Source organism: Balearica regulorum, chromosome 27 (genome assembly GCF_011004875.1).
Source record: "Balearica regulorum gibbericeps isolate bBalReg1 chromosome 27, bBalReg1.pri, whole genome shotgun sequence".
Lineage (NCBI taxonomy): Eukaryota > Metazoa > Chordata > Aves > Gruiformes > Gruidae > Balearica > Balearica regulorum.
In genome coordinates this window covers 1,853,137-1,869,214 of record NC_046210.1, presented here as the reverse complement: position 1 = coordinate 1,869,214, position 16,078 = coordinate 1,853,137, and the positions used below count along the sequence as shown (strand labels likewise).

General features: G+C 52.0%; 2 protein-coding genes across 4 annotated transcripts in view; one reads left to right on the top strand and one right to left on the bottom strand.

Moving 5' to 3' along the window:
• Nucleotides 1–926: 926 nt before the first annotated feature.
• Nucleotides 927–2,307, bottom strand: TM2D2 (TM2 domain containing 2). 2 transcript variants are annotated; one of them, XM_075736827.1, is made up of 4 exons: nucleotides 2,043–2,305; nucleotides 1,879–1,966; nucleotides 1,662–1,777; nucleotides 927–1,446 (listed from the first exon to the last, which is right to left on the bottom strand). In XM_075736827.1, exons 1-4 carry the CDS (start codon nucleotides 2,246–2,248, stop codon nucleotides 1,233–1,235), a joined length of 624 nt encoding a protein of 207 aa, XP_075592942.1. In that variant the 5' UTR covers nucleotides 2,249–2,305; the 3' UTR covers nucleotides 927–1,232. The 2 variants fall into 2 exon arrangements, with proteins under 2 accessions (XP_075592942.1, XP_075592941.1); XM_075736826.1 differs by lacking the exon at nucleotides 1,662–1,777 and having other exon boundaries at nucleotides 2,043–2,307.
• Nucleotides 1,929–16,078, top strand: part of LOC104634228 (disintegrin and metalloproteinase domain-containing protein 9) — a 35,357-nt gene continuing 21,207 nt past the window's right edge. Inside the window, exon 1 of one of the 2 annotated variants that reach the window (XM_075736783.1) lies at nucleotides 1,929–2,044. Coding sequence is in view for 1 of the 2 variants with exons in the window: in XM_075736782.1 (XP_075592897.1) it covers nucleotides 7,558–7,651 (94 nt within the window). In the remaining variant the exon portion in view is untranslated. Of the gene's footprint in view, nucleotides 2,045–7,324; nucleotides 7,652–16,078 lie in introns of those variants that run through there. The other variant, XM_075736782.1, reaches the window with a different exon arrangement.

Sequence of the window (16,078 nt, the reverse complement as noted above, 5' to 3'; positions counted from 1 at the left end):
GATATTGAACCCCGTTGGAGACAGAAGTTAACAGGCAGAGAGTTGCCAAACACAAGCGGCTGAAGGGTCCTCGGTCTGGTTCTGGCTGTGACTTGCTGCAGCTTCCTTTTCCCGTTTTTATTCAGCTCGGTAAGTTTTCAGACTGCATCTGGAGGGGCTTCCTCTTTCGGGTGCGAGGTAGCTTGCAGCTCCCACTCATTTCGGTACTGTGGGCTGGAGCTGGGGAGTTGACCGGCACGTGGACGGCAGCTGCCCTTCAGCAGCCCTGACCCCTTCCCAGCCCTTCGATGGTTCCCGGCCGCTCTCCACAGCTCCGGGGGAACAAGCCCTCTGTCACTGATGAGGCAAAGCTGGTGTTTAACAGTTTTGCAAAAACGCAAGTGGTTACCATTGAACAGTCGTGGTTTTAAAGAATATGACTGTCTGGCAGCGGGGAAAGGGAATGTGACCTGCTGCCATGAGCAGCACGATGCGATATGTTTTGAAAAGCACTTATTTACTACGAAGGGCAGGGGACAGGAGGAGAAACAGGTAGTTTTAAGTTAACACATGTACTTTGGAGTGGTTGCAGTGTCCTACAGATGATGTTTCTAGAATATGAGTGTGGTAGGGGAAGTTCCATCGCTGGACACAAGCGCTTCTTTTGAGAGACCTAAACAGTAACTTTATTTGCTGTACTGTGGCTTTCCCCGCCTGCGAGAGAGTGGAAAGTAACGTTCACCAAAGAGTGCAGCTTCTACTAAATCTAACCCAACTTCCCCTGCAGCCAGGGGACACAGTTTTGAACAAATAACGTAGAATTAGAACTCATCCCTTTGCCACAGAGTCTCTAAACCATTGTGTTGGGTTTGCAGAGTCTAGTAACACAAAACCACGTGCTAGCGGCCTGCGTCCCTGTGTTCTACTAATGCTGAAAGCACATGGAGTCGGCTCCTTCCACACTTTATTAAGATTTGTTTGACTACCAGTGTCGGCAAGATCTGATTTCTTAAATTGTCACTGCCTGAAGAGGGGGGGAAATCCAGATTATTTGAAACAAGCAGAATAGATACTGAACAATTTTGTATCCAGGGTTTGTACAGAGGAATTAACAGGAATAATTGTTCAGCGCACAAAGTTACAGCGTTGTAAACCCGTGTTTGTACAAGGCAGAAGTCTCTTCTGGTGCCACGGAACAAGCAGAGCCCGTCTCCAGTCCTGCAGACCCTCTTCTGGGGTCAGCTCTGCTCCTCTCAGTACACTGTGCACCAGTTGCTGCCGTCGCTGGGCATCAGCCCGCCGGTGATGAGGAGGATCAGATCCACGAACCACCAGATCCCCAGTCCTCCCAGCGTCAGCAGTTTCCCCACGGCGGTCCCTGTATGGCCCAGGCAGAATCGATCCACTCCGAAGCAACCCAGGAAAAACGAGTAGAGCAGAGTGGTTATAAAATAATGTCCAGTGTACCTGCAAGGGAAGCGCCCAGAGCTGGGGGGGGGGGGGCGGGGGGGGGCCGCCCCCACCGGCCGGCTTTCCCCGCCGGCCTCGCCCCGTTTCTGGCGGCGGGGCTCCCTCCCGTGGGGGCCGGGGGAAGGTGCAGGGCCGGGAGCGGGGCGAGGGGCCGGGAGCGGGGCGAGGCAGCGGGGTGAGGGGCCCTCCTCCCGCCCGAGGACGCGTCCTACTTGACGCAGGGCCGGCTGCCCCGCAGGAAGCTCCGCGGCTCGGCGCACTCGATGCCGTCCAGCGCTCGGCACTGCACCCGGGTACGGTCCACCTCGCCGTAGGCCTGTCCGCCGAACTGCAGGCAGCGCGGGCGCCCTCAGCCGCGGGCAGGGCCCGGAGGCCGCGGGCAGCGAGGCCCGGCCGAGCCTCCCCCGCCCCTTCCCGCCCGCCGCTCACCTTCACGCAGCCGTGGCCCAGCTCCTGCTGCGCCGTGGCGTTCCCGCCGTGGTCTACCGGCTCCTCGCACTCCACGAACTCCTCGGGGCTGCGGGGAAGGAGGGAACGGTGAGGGAGGGGAGGGCGAAGCGGCCCGGCCCCGCCTTCCCCCGCCCGGCCCTCACAGGTAGGTGCAGAGGACGAGTGGCGCCCGCGGGTCGGTGTAGGCCCAGGAGGCGGCGGGCGACCCCGACCCCGGCTCCTCAGGCTCGGTGCCGTTGTGGGGGAGGCCGCGGGAGGCGCCGTGCAGCAGCAGCAGGTTGCCGAGCAGCAGCGCGGCCTGCCCGCACAGCAACGCGTAGCCCACCGGCCCGCCGCGCCGCGGCGCCATGGCGGCGGCCGCTGCTAGGAAACGCCGCGCCCGCCCCGGCCTCCGGGTCGCACTACCGCCCCGCCACAAACAGCCAATGGGCGCACGTCGTCTCGCTTCGGGGGGCGGGAAACAGCCGCCCGCAACCAGTCAGAGCGAAGGCGGAAGAAGCTGCGGAGAAGGCTGCGTGGAGACGAGGCGGAAGTGCGCGCCAGACGCGCAGGCGATTGGCTGCTAGGGAGGCCTGCCAGCCTATGGGCGAAGGCATAGGGGGCGGGGCGCGGCCCGGGCAGGGCCGGCGGCCGCCCGAAGGGGGCGGCCCCCGGCCCTGCCCGGGCCGCGCCCCGCCGTGAGGGCCAGCCCCGCTCCCCGGCGCTGTCCGCGCAGGCCTCCGGCAGAGAGCGGGTCAGGACGCGCTGCCCAGCTCGCCGTGAGTTGCTGGGGGCGCCCGGTGGGAGCCGTCTGAGGCCGTGAGCCCGCCGCGCGGGAGGGAGCGGGCCTACCCGGCTGACTGGCGGAACGAGGCCTCGCTGCCTCCGGCCTCCCCTTTCCGTCACCCCGCGCTCGTCAGAGGTGCCGGGGGTGGCTGTCCCGGTAACCGGGGATCCTTCTCTGCAGGCGGCGCACCCCGTATCCCCTCGCCGGGGGGTGCGGGCTCTGCGGGCGCCGCTGCCGCCTGCTGTTCGCACCGGGGAAGGCCTCGCCTCGGGCTGTGCGCCCGTGGGTCATCAGTGTACCGACCGTACCGGGCAGGGAGAGGCTCCCCGAGCGGCCCGGGCTCGACGTGAGGCAGCAGCCCGGTGCCTGGAGCAGCTCCGGCGGTGCAGAGAGCTGGTTATCCCCAGCGCTCCCGCTGCGGGCGAGGGTTTAGGCAAAGAGCTCCCCGTAGGACTCGGTGAAAGCCCCCCGTGTGCCACCTTCCCGAAGGAACCGTGGCTCCGCTGGTTCCCCAGCGGCCGGTAACTGCTGGGCTGCAGAGCTGCGCAGTGGTACAGCCACATTCGGTTTCCTCTGGCCTGCGACAGGAATCGGTTTGTTTGCTGGACGCGATGGCGAGCTGTCCCACCAAAACCTCCTTTAATGATTAAGAGGCTTCCGAGTGGCTTTAGAAATAGCTTAAAGATTGCGTAGCGTGTGGGATGGGCGGCACTGGATTTCCTTTGCAGTACTAAGGCGGGCAGAGGAAAGATCACATCGAGTGTGTGTTTTACTCAGGTTTTACACCAGTCTCTCGGTGTAAAGCATCTTTGAAATGGATGTAAATGAAACTCATGCTTTAGGGTCTGATGTTTCAGACTTTACTACGTTAATTGCTGGGGAGAGGTGGTGTCCAAAGGGGCTGGGAGTGCTGTCGGAGGCGAGAGGCGGCAGCAAAGAAATACCAGCCAGGGCAGCAGCAGGTCACAGTCCGGAGGGAGCTGTACAGCCAAGCGCTGCTTGGAGTAGGCCCAGAGCCAGGAGGGCTGAAGCTGTGTCTCTCTTCCCTTGAACTCCCCGAAGTGTGACCCTAGAAGTCTTTTGAAATAAATGGGACTCAACCCCTCGAGCAAACTTCCCGTTAATAGGCGAACAGGAATGGATTTCAGGAGTTGTCTAGACCGTCCTCCTGCCCAGAGGAGGAACTAGTCCTGCTTCCATAGTCAAGTAGCAGAATTTTTTTTTATCCGAACTGCCCTACCCCTTGTACAAAGTGATTGGCATTGGGACCCTGCCTTTGCTAGCCTTGGTCCTTTGTTATGCTCAGAGAGCTGTAGAGATCCACCTCTGAGTGCTTTCTGGATTGACTCGGTGACTGACTGAAGAAAACGGTGCACTCAGCTATTTAAAAGCAGAGGGTTAGAGACTGAGATCCTGCTATTGACCTTCTGCATCTGGACGAGCTGCTGCCTGTCTCCATCGGGTTTCTTCTGCCTCATTTAATCCCCCCCAGTGTCTTGAGGTCATTAGATTGGAAATGCCAAGCGCAGTTTGAGACAGGTACGTGGCATTCATTCACTCCAGCTGGAGGCCAGGCAAAGCATATAATTTGATAAGAATGCATTTGGGAAAGAGCCATTACCAGGATTCGTAGGTGCCAGGTTAGCCAGTGATCACCATTGTGGTGTTAACGACTGTGCTTCCTGAGCCAGCTGGACTGTTGCTGGTGATGTTAGTTGAAGTTCAGACTGCATCCAAGATCCTTAATCTGTCTTATTTACAGTGCTTATAAGCAAACACCATGCACGTGGTATGTGGAGAGGATGTGGGAGCCAGCAGGACTGAGGTTGGAGGAAGAACATGACACGTCTGACTTGGCTATTTAAAACCGCTGTTACATGCTCAGCTAGTTTAGTTGGAGTTCTTATACCCTTCAGTCTGGCAAAGGTACACGTTCGGCATTCACGAGAAAAGGGAGTGTAACGGCCAGCCCCAGCACGAGGATTTCTGAGAAATTTCTTTTCTTGCTGATTCTACAGCTTTGTTACAAAGAACTGTGAAAATAACTGACAAACAGCAGATGTTGTTTGGGGAATTCATTCCATATCCTCTCCCCTGCCTTCACTCTTTGCTCGAGCACAGTGTGGCTTGCTAAACCACAGCTCGGCAGTGTCTGTCGTCCCGCTCACAAAGTGTCAGTGAACTCCACAAGTCTCCATGTACAAGATTTATGCCCCGATACACCGGACTGTACTGCCGCTTATGTTGCATCATTGGTGTTGTTCCCTTTAGAAACCAGACTAAAAATTTTCTAAAGCCCCTACAGGGGATTGGCAGTGGCAAAACGTAAAGGAGGGAATGCCTCCCTCCGTGGGCATTCCTTCCACTGCAGAGGGGATGCAAAGTCCCAGTTATTTGCTGGTCCATACATCTCAGGCCTTGCACCGTCCTCTTTGCTGTGTTCCTTAGGAAATGGGGCTGCTGTCTTGTGGTCCCACCATCAGCCACAGGCAAGAGACTGCATCCCTGCTCTGTCAAAGGGTGATGCAGTGCTTTTCCTTGAAAAACACCAAATTCCCCTCCCCAGACATTGAGTGAGGTCCTTTTCAGCATCTACCGTGTAAGCTTTGTTATCATGCTGCATTACTTTGCCGTTGGTGTAAATAGTCATAAAGTCTGTGCTGAAGACAACTAACAGCCTGAATCCCGTGTTGAATCCCTGAATCCAGTGCTTGCCTTTGAGGTTTCATTTGTGACTTAAGACATTGCAGAGCTCCAGGACTTATTGGTTTGTTTTACCTGGTTCTTCTCCAAGAGCATCTTCCGGCGTGTCTGAGCGATAGCTCTGCTGATGTGGGCATTTCAGGTGTGCTTCAACTTGATCAGATGAGCAGTTCTCCAGATTTTTTGTTTCCGAAGTTGGCAGGTTTGCATTTGACCCAAAACGTGTGTTCAGAAGCTGTCCTAGCTTTCTGGCCTCGTTTCTGGTTCGTTTCCGGAGCTTTGAGGTGTGTTGTCTTCGATTCCTTGTATTGCAAGACTGCAGTAGTGGTGAGTGACAGGAGAAGTCAAGGGGGATGGATATGGCTCTTGCTAAATACGGACCTGGGAATCTCATGCCCCACAGGCAGGAACCACGGGATTGCATTCACGTTTCTTATTTGTACAGTGCACAGTGGTATCCGTATTTGATCCGTGGTATTACCATAATCCATGGGAAGCCTCCTGTATCTTGGGTAACACCCAGCTTATGGGAAGCACAGGGTATTACCTGACTCGAAAGCTATCTGCAGCTTCCATAAGGGTTGGAGATACAAAACCCGTATGTTCTTTCTAACATCAGGCAGGAATAAAATCCTGTGTCACCTCACAGTATTACACAATTTAGCGTGCCGGCTCCCTGCATAGCTTTGTGGTTTGATCTGTTAGGATACATAAAACTGGCTTCACGGAGTCAAGCTGTTGCTTCCTTCCAACAAGGACCAGGAGGTTTTCTGGTTGCTGGAGGCTGCAAGGGGGGGAAACCTGAATCGCAGGTCACCTTGCTACAGCTCCTGCAAAATGGATGTAGAGTTTTGGAATGCGAAGGGCCAAACGACTCTTTCCTCTTTAATTGTTCACTGAAGCACAGCACTATAAACCTCTTATAAAATCTTCCAAGAACTCATCATTAAGGAGAGGGGGAAGACTTGTGCCAATTGCTCAGCCTGTTACGTGTTTATTCATGGCATCTTTTGCGTTATGTGCATTCAAAAGCAATTTCTAAAACATCGTAGATGTCGGTGAGAACCCTGTGAGTGAGAACTTGGGTGCGTAGGGATGTTTCTGGCTGATACAGCGCTTGCAGGGCACTCACGTCCAGTTGTGTGCTGTTTGTGCTGAGGAGATATGTGTGGCCTTTGGCGTAAGTCTGGCTCTGCATCTACGGTGAAGTATTTTCTGCATCTGTTTTGTTCAAGAGCAGCGACCTACTAGGGAAAAGAACGTGGATGCTCAAAGAAACCCATGAAGTACCACACTCAGAAAACCGAGAAAGGTTATCGGTATCTGAGAAGTTGTCGGTAAAACTGGATTTTATTTGTCTAGGTTCTTGTACGCTGCTTATCGCTATAGCATGAGAGTGCTTCTCCATCACCGTTCGGTAGTGTGACTGAAGTGTCACATGTTGTTTATTCCTCCTTCTCCCGGAGGAAGACACCGTGCTCCTTGGGAGGGTGTTTAATGGGCTGCTGTATGCCGGCCAGAGGCAGGTCAGGGCAACACGTATGACGCTTGGAGCGGAGGGTAGAGCCTGTGACGGTGTTTCTTTCTGGAGAGTTTTTCTCTTGCTCACCTGTATCCCGTGGTGTGAAGTTGTATTTCCACATGTTTCGGATTTGTAATGTAGTTTTTTTGGAAGGGAAGGCGAGAGGAGTGATTGTGTCCGTGGTCTGTGCTGGCACCAGTTCCCTTCAGCAAGCTTTTTCTTCGGGACCTGCTTGCTCTCGGGACTAAGTTGTTTTTTTCCCTAAGAAAGCATTGGGAACGTTAGCGCTAGGTCTCTTCCAGCCTCTGCCACGTTCGGGGATCTCTCCCGACACAGCGGGGCTCTTTCCGGAGCACGGCGTGGCTCCGTGGGGCCGCGGCCAGCGCCGTCCCGCGGGACCCGTGTGTGACGAAATGCCGGCGTGACGGAGTTTCGGCGGGTGCCGCTGCCGCGGGCGGCTCGTTGATGTCCTACGTCCGAGGGCCCGGGGCTCCCGCCGCCGGTGTCAGCCCTGTGGGAGCCCGTTCGGCGCCGGGGCCGCCCCTTGTCCGCGGTGCTGCGGGCGGGCGGAGCGTCCCCGCCCGGGGGCGGCGCGGCGCAGGCCCCGGCCCGGCTCCATAAGGCCGCGGGGCGCCGGCCGGACCCAGCGCCCCAGCCGGGAGGGGCGATGCGGACGCGGAGCGCCATGGCCTGGGCCCGGGCGGCGCGGAGCTGCCTCTGCCTCCTGCTGCTGGCCGCGCCCGGACAGCCGGGCCGCGCGGGTGAGTGCGGCGGGGCCGGGGCCTGGGCCTGCCGCCGGCCTCTGCCTCCCTCCCTTCGGGCGGGCCCGGCCGGGCTGGCAGGGGACCTCTGGCCCCCCCTCCCTTCCCGGGCCTCTTCCCCGTCCCCTCTGTGAGCTCCGGGTCCCCTCCCCATCACCGGCAGGGCCCGGCCTGGCCCTGGGGCCGGCTCAGGGGGTCTGGGCAACCCCCTTCCCTTCCTCGGGCTGCCAGAGCTCGGCCTGGCCCCGAGGGCTGGCAGGTGGGCTGGGAGAACCCCCCCCTTCCCTTTGCTGGAGCAGGGGGTCCTGCCCCGGCTGTCCCCATCTCCCCCACCCCTCGATGCGTGGGGCTCTCCCCCTGTGCGGGCAGCCCTGGCAGTACGTGCTCACGGTCAGGGCGCAGGGGTCACAGGAGTCTGAAGGACCCCAGGGAGGAGGGTGCTGTGGGTGCTGACACAACCTGGGCCCTGTCCAGGACCGTCTCTGCCAAAATGCTCCTGGTAAATACCGCGCATGGTGAGAGATGCTGCGGAGGGGCTGAGAGGACAGCAGGGCCTTTGTCTTAACCCTGAAATGCGAGGAGGCAATCTCGGCCGGTGAGCTGGCGGGGTCCCATTACACCTGCTCGAGTTTGCAGGCGTCCGGGGAAGGCTGTCGCTTTGCTCTCCAGCCCTCCTGTGCCAGGCTAGGCGGTCTGCTCTCCAGGTGCTCTTCCAGGCTCTTACTAAGCAGGTGGCAATCCGTGTACGAGAAAGCCTGTAAAACGTGCCATGGGGTGGGCAGCCTGTTCACGGGTCTCCAGAAATTTGTGTGAGCAGATCCTGGGTACAACCGTGTAATTTCCCCTGCCCAGAGGATACTGGGTTTCTGCGTGGAGGTGACACAACACCCCCATCGTTTCCACTGCGTTTCAGGGGACACATGTAGGGACCTGTGTCTCCCCCCTCTCTGTTTGGGTGGCCTCAGCCACGGAGCCAGGCATGGGGCAGGACCCCTGCCAGCTGCTCTCCCCCGAGGAGGACAGAGGCTGCGTCCTGGGGCATGAACTCGGGCGCAGCACGATGCCATTGCTAATGGCACTGAACGGACACCGTGTTCTCTTTATGGGCTGTTAATGAGTTGATGCTGTGCTTTCTTTATGGGCTGTTCATAAATTGAAACTGTTCTGTTTATGGGCTTTTATGATGCTGATTCTGATGTTATATATACACAATAGGCAGAAATGTCTCCTCTGTCGTCGTTTTCCTTCTCCTGAAGGCATATATGCACTGTGTTAAACTTCTGCGTTTATCATTAATGCGTAGTTTTATAGTCAGGACTTCCTAATTGAGGAATCTTTTCTAAAACTAATATTGACGCTTCATGCTGAGAAACAGGGCTCTTGTGGCGGGTATCTCTCCCTGAGGGATTCTGTGCTGCGAATCTCTTGCCTCTCACTTGGCATGGTGTTATAGGCGGTTGCGAGCTGCGTGCTAGAATAAAGCCAAGCTTTGCAAGGTGGCTGCTGGCTTGTGGCGGAGGTAGCACGGCGTGCTGGAAACTGCCGTGCCAGAGCGCCGAGGAGCGACGTCTTAAATGATGTGTCTCCTGGATATTGGATGCCTGTGCTTCCAATGGACTGGTCGGTGTTGGAGGAGTAATACTTCGGTTCCTACCTGTGGGTGGGAGGAAGCACAGGTCACCGAGTCACTGGTGGTGGATGGCAGTGTTTCTCTCTGCCTTCTGAAATCTCTGTCCCAGCTAATAATGCCAAATCTGTGATGAAAGTTAATGGACCTTCTTTGTCTCAGGGCTGAGCATGAAGAGAGGGGAGAAACAAGTCACCTGCTTCAGTTTATCCAGGAACTTCCAACTTACGGGTTGGAATGGAAGTGCTTTGGACACTCCCCAATAAATAGGGATGTGAGGCATAAGTGGGGTGTTATCGGAAACTACTAATTGAAAATTCCTGAATGAGCATAATCATATAGTGATGAGTAGCCTTAGGTTTGTATAGTGTAGATTTTCCCCTCCTATTTGTGTCCCTAGGAGGCCTGGCCTCAGTGTTTGGCTGTATAAATTAATAAAAAAAACATCTGGCATTGCCATAGGCAGGGACTGTGCTTTTTGCTACTCTGTCTCTTCCCTGGTACTTGGTGTCGTACGCATACTGGGATCTTCTAGCCAGGCTTTATCAGTTTTTAAAGGAATTGTTAAAGCGTCTAAACACTTTGGTTTCAATTTTCTGGGGAGATGCAATGTTTGGTTAAGATAATTCTTTTGTTCAGCTCATGAAAAACACAGCACCGCCTCACCCATATTTCAACAAATCTGGGACAATCGTTCAGCAGAGTAAAGAGGGTTCTTGTGGTTATTTCCTCTATGTGAAGAATAAAAAGAGGAAAGAAATTGCAGCATAGCTAATCTTGACTCTTGTAGTGCTTTGTTTTTGGAAGAAGGAAGTTTGAAACATGACTTTGTAGTTTTTGCATGTCTTGATCATTCTCATTTCTCAAGCTAAAATAAAAAAAAAAGTTTATTTGCTCAAACCAAGTTCTGTGATTGAATTTGTATTGTGCGGTTTCCTTTGGAGGCCAAATTTAAAGATAGCAACATCTCCAAAGAGAAGCGTTCCCACGAACCTCCAGTGTGAGAAGCGAGCTGACAGCCACGCAGCTACGAGACGTGGAGGAAGCGAGTGGGCTCTGTGTGCAAGGAGCTGCTCTCCGTGTAAGGTTGTCACAGATGGAAGGGCAGAGACTCCAGGGCCATTGATCCAGGAGGAAGCACGTCCCGATGAGATTAATTGTCTCGCACCAGAGGATACTATGGCTTTGCTCTGTTTCTCCTTGTAAGAAGGTTCCAAGGTGGAGAGGATCTTTAGACAGTACCGGAGAGGAGGAGCAATAGTCCTTTCCGAGGAAAAAGAGTAGCTCTTGTCTTGCGAACAAATTAGTGTGGCTGTAGGAAGGGCAGAAGGAATACTAGGAGTCTAGACAGGAAACACTTACAGCATTGGTCAGGATTTCAGCAAGAGGGAGGTAAGAATATTATTCTAGGAAATATTGCTGTAGAAGAGCTCAATATCCTCATTAATGTCCAACACCCCCGGTAAAATACTAAGAAAAATTATGCAGACCGTTCTTGCCAGCTTTAATGTTAAACAAATATTCCAGGTGAGGAATAAATCAAGTAGATTAATTTACTTCTGTTGCCATGATAGTTGGTCATCTTTTCCTAACTTCCAAAAAGGCAGGACTGTGACACAGGAGACCCTCTTGGTCTGAAGATTGAGGGCAAGGAAGGGAGGTGATGGAAAGAAAAGCCGAGGAGTATCACCCTGTAGAAGAACAGCTGGACAGATGTTCCCAGGTGCTTTGGAGATGGAGCACCACCAAGGTACTCTTTAGCCTTTGAGGTGGGAAGAACTGAAGCTGCTGGCTTCATAGGGAATGTTTCTACTCTTAGCGGATTTGTTAGCTTGGTGTTTTCTTTAAATCTCTAAATATTTGTAAGTGGACTTGGATAATATTTACATAGTGAAAGTGAAAGAGATTTTTGCTTCCATCAATCTGAAGAGTTAATCCTACTACAGCTGTCAGCGGGAAGGTCAACTGCACCTAAAGATGCTTTTCCTAGTATGTAATCGATTGAGGAAATAACTGAAGAAGTAATCGGTGGTTACATGTCGTTCTGGAAGGACATCTGTAAGCCTGTTCACAGAATTTTTTTTTCTCCTCAAACAGATATTGCTTGGCAAAGTCCTTTATGATTTTGATAATGGGATACAGAGAATGCATGCTGAATTTGAAGTTGATACTCTTCCAGTCAGATAGGATCCAGGCTCCTCAAAGAAGCAGTTAGCAATCCCAATAATGGGAGCATGAGGGAAGTATCTGTCAGAAAGATGCGGCTTTAAAAGGACGGGTGCAGAGTGTTCTGCTGAGGTGGAAATAAGTGTCTGCACAAGGACGAGAGGGTGAAAAATGGGATGCAGGAGCATGCTGACAAGTGAATCATCCATGCTGTCTGTTATGGAAGCAAGATTAACCTATGGAGATACATAAACACGTGACCCTTGATATTTGTGAGGCTTCACTGGACTGTTGTGCCCTGTTTGGGATCCTTTTTCAGGATAGGTGCAGTCTAACTGGAGAGTAGAGCTGGTAGAGCCTGATAGGAACGGTCAGAGATCTAAGGAATAGGGTCCGTGAGGAAATACTGAATATTGGCCTTTACTTAGTTGATGGAAGGGAGAGGGGGGTGTGACAGCACACTTTGAAAATCTAAAAATTTGCAGCCAGACAGAAGGGGAGTAAACTGTCCCTGTTCTTTGGGGATTAGAGGCACTACTTAAAACACAGCGAGGGAAATCTGTTGGACATCGGGGTGCTTGCTGGAGATGCTTTGTGTGGAACTGGTCCTACCCTGGGACCCGAGGATGGACTAGATGGCTGTGTAAAGCTTTTAGCACTGTTTTTAGCGAGCAGTCTGCTGCTTAAGTGTCAGATGACTGGTGCGACTGACCTCATCTATTAATTGTAATCGATCATAACGATGGTTAATTTAATGAGTTTGTGTATTTAATGCTTTAGCAACGTGCATCTTCTGACTCAGACATGCGCACAGCTAATAGAAGATTAAAAGTCATTGCTGCTAACTGATGCTCTGGGTTTAATACGGCTTTGGTCAAGCCTTTACGTTTATAGTATAAAGGCTAAAAGTTGCTAGGGGGAATGCAGGCGAAGAGAACGTTAGCAATATCTTCTGTGCGGTGCTGATTTTTTTCCTGGCTCTATTTCTACTCTCACTTCGGGATTGAGTAAATTGAAGTAGGTGAATACAAGTAAATGGTCGTACTGGGTGTCCTCTGAGTTTCACTGATAGACAGCCATGAACAAATTTGGGTACTATCAGAGGGATTTCAGTGTGTTGCTTATTGTACAGAATGATGCTCTTCAGTATCACGTGTGATGCTGAAACTGGGGGATCCAAAAGGGGTGGTCAGAGCAGAAACAGAGCCCCGCAGCCATCGCTGGCAGGCCCAGCGCGATGCTGCAGGTGGAGTGGGCGTTGAGCTTTGTTTCCACAAGTCCCGTACTCCTTGGTGCGGGAAGAGTGTTTCTTTGCACGTTCCTTGTTAGCGTCGGTCTGCTGCCGAGCTGGTCACATGCTGATGAGCTTGTTTTTATGAAATGAGTTCCTTTTGTGGTGTAAAAGGCTACAGTCTAAATTTTACTATTCCTTTTTTGGGTTTGTTTGGCTTTTTTGTTTTTTTTTTTTTTTTTTCTTCCATTGAAGAATATATCTTTGACCTCCCTTTAGTAGGCTTGGGAAAGAGTTGCAGTAAAAGAAGGGTGATATTGGGGTGAACTGTTTAGTGTGGGTAGATGTAGCTGCATGCTGTGTTTCTGTAACTGAGCCAACGGTCTGCAGGCATGCCAAGCTCTGCGAAGACAGGAGATGCAGCTTGACTTTTGCTGAATATAGATCTTACCTGTTGGGGAGTGAATACCGTAACAGCTTACCTCAGCGTCTGGAGAGCCCTAACAGCTATGACACGTTTTGATGGTTTTTCAAGCTCCCGCACGCTATGGAACGCACACAAAATTCCTACTGTGGATTTGGGGCGGGGAGGGGAAGATGATTCACATCTTCCTAGTTGCCTCCAATGTTTGGTAATTAAAGGCAGTCTTTAATGAGACAAGATAAATATAGGGGATGCAATTGTTTTTTTTCTCCTTGGAAATACAATCTCAGCTAGCGTTACACCCAAGAATGAATGATAAGAAGTATATTCTCAGTGATGACGTGTAGCACGACTCAGACAGCAGCCTTGGCCATTGGCAGGAAGCACCTGAGTACAGGAAGTCCTTGCAAGTTACTGAAAAATTTATTGGGAACTACTGTGCTGGAGAACCATACTTATTATATTGCAATGAAGTTTCTCAAAAGGAGGTGGAGAAAAAGCTACAAAAACTAGTGTATCTTAGGAAAACAATATAAATTTCTTCAAACATCTTATGTGGAAAAGAGCTGAGTATCTGGGTTTGGGGTTTGCTGTCACTTCTGCCTTTCCTTAATTGCTATGAATTAAACCACTTTTACTTTGTACTGAAATGTATGGATGAATTCTCATGGATAGTAACCATCTTGAGTGGAGGGTAGCATCTTAATACCAGCGTGGTTGCAGGAACATATCCAACAATGCCTTCACAGCATGTGAGAACCTGGCATTTATCTAGACTGCTGCGATAGCTGCAAGCTGCCTTGTCCTTGCGGAATTCCGCCCTGTGCTAATTGGGTCAGAGTATGTTTTTCTTCCCCGGGTGAGATAAGGTCTGAATGTGTCAGTCACTAGAAGCAGCCTTGGGGTCCTAGGTGGGACTTGAGGTGGCCAGTGTGTTATTAGAGTAAGGACATGTCTTTCAAGACCTATGTTACTCATTAGGAAGAGGGCCCGTCCCCTAGTAGGAGCCTTTGTAGGAGGAAAATTTAGGGATAGCATTGTCTCGTGCATGTTCCAATTCCTACTTCGTTGCACTTGTCGCTTTCATTGGATTTTTGATTAACTAGTCTGGTGCCCTCTTTGAGGGTTGCTAGTGATGCGTGTAATGTTGCACAGGGCAGTTGGCATGAAAATAGACTCTTTATACAGCGAAGGTCAAGGCAATGGAGGTACCTGCCATTACGGATGCTTTTGTCCTGGGAGGTGCCAGCAAAGGGGTGTGCTCTGCTTTCTGCCACTGCAGACCCGTTTTGTCCCAGTGAGAATCTCACAAAACAAACTCTTATCTCTTCTATACATCCACGGGCTCATTGTCAATTTGATCCGTGCTGAAACGTGGGGAGAGAAAGGATGTTTTTGCCAGAAAATGAAAGAGAACCCAAAGTTAAAGGGAACGCTATTTGCATTGTTTGAACTTTTAATGTGAAGGCTGCTTTTCTCTTTTTAGTTCCACTAGAAAGCAAGGTGATGCCTTCCTACCCTTATATTTTAGCATGTTGTAATAGGAAGCACTTTGTTAAGATGAACACACCCTCCTGCTCTGATGAATTTTGCCCTCAATGAAGGGAAGAATATAAGGCACTGTACCTGAAACCACCTCCCAAGCTGGTGGTAGTGATGGGAGGGAAGGAGAGCAGAAACCGGGGGGAGAACTGTCGGAGTATTCAGAGAGTTGAAAACCGAACGCTTTTGGTGCCTTTTCTCTGTGAGAGCCTCTCAGAGTTGCACTCTTCACAGAAATCCCTCCCAGTTTTGCTAGCTTCATGGGATGATTCACTCCTTTGTCTTCGGCTTCCAAGCTGCTTTTGGGGAGGCATGCCGCTTTCTGAGCGCTGCAAAGGTCAGCCATGCCCTGCTGTTTCTGTAGCATGTGTCCTAAGAGAGTCTCCAAAACTCTGTGCAAATGTCACAATGTCACAGCCGCCACTAATAAAGGCGCTTCTGCATGGCAGTGGGGAAGTAACAAGTGCAGAGCAGCAAAGTGCAAGAGCTTGGGACAAGACACGAGCGCAACGTGTGGTTGGAAATGACGAATGTAGAGAAGTGATTTGCCGGAGTATGTACTTTTGGTGGTTCATCCCAGGGAAGGAAGCAGCCCTTCCCTCCCCTGTTTTTTGGGCCAAGGAGGTACTGACACTGTACTTTCTGTAGCATGTGAACATAAGGGCTATTTTCAGGAAGTTTCTCTCTGCTTTTTTAATACCTTTATTCCAACAATCGCTGTAATTAAAGAAACTTCTGCTGCAGTATGTGTACTATGTTATTTCTTGAGAAACAACACAGCTCTACTTATGATTGTGCGATAAAAATGTTGTATTGGAAATAGGTGCACTGCAATGTATCTGTTTTCTCCAGACAGACGGACGGACGTGCTGTAACGTGAGAGAAGTTGAAAGCTATCGAACTGCTTTTGCTTCCCCTTCAGGGCTGTCGGTAGAAGGAGTGCAGAGAAGTGGATGTGCTTTGCACTGGGGCAGTGGCTTACCGGGATGCCTGTTTGGAACGCCACCCCGAGGTGGTACTCGTAATGTTGAGGTTGCTGGGGACAAGAGAGGCTGCAAAAGCAACTGCAGGAGTCTGAATGTGTCTGCAGCTTGGCAGTTCTGGCTTGGGGAGGCTTTTTGGGGAACCCCTGGCATTAAAGCCCATGTGGGGACTCCAGCCCGTTTCCCAAATGACGGAGCAGGCCTCCCACGGAGGCTTCAAGCACGCAGTGCCATCGTGGCACCACAAAGGCACAGATGCCTTCGGAGTTGCAGTGTGAGTTTTGGTGTGCTCAGAGTTGCTGTTTTTTAAATGAATGCAGCATCTTGGTCCCACTCGGAGAGTGTTTGGAGGATCTCAGAAACTAAACACCCTCTCACGCCTCCCCCCCTCCCCCAGATTTGGCAATTATTTCTGGAGACGAGTGGTGACAAGGAGGGTAACTGCTCCCTTCCC

What these genes read in the sequence shown, in the direction of transcription:
- TM2D2 (XM_075736826.1), bottom strand. Translation starts at nt 2,248, where the DNA reads ATGGCGCCGCGGCGCGGCGGGCCGGTGGGCTACGCGTTGCTGTGCGGG. An exon ending in CTCGTCCTCTGCACCTACCT is followed by an intron (nt 1,967 to 2,042) that starts GTGAGGGCCGGG and finishes CCTTCCCCGCAG; the next exon opens with CCCCGAGGAGTTCGTGGAGT. An exon ending in TGGGCCACGGCTGCGTGAAG is followed by an intron (nt 1,447 to 1,878) that starts GTGAGCGGCGGG and finishes CTTCCCTTGCAG; the next exon opens with GTACACTGGACATTATTTTA.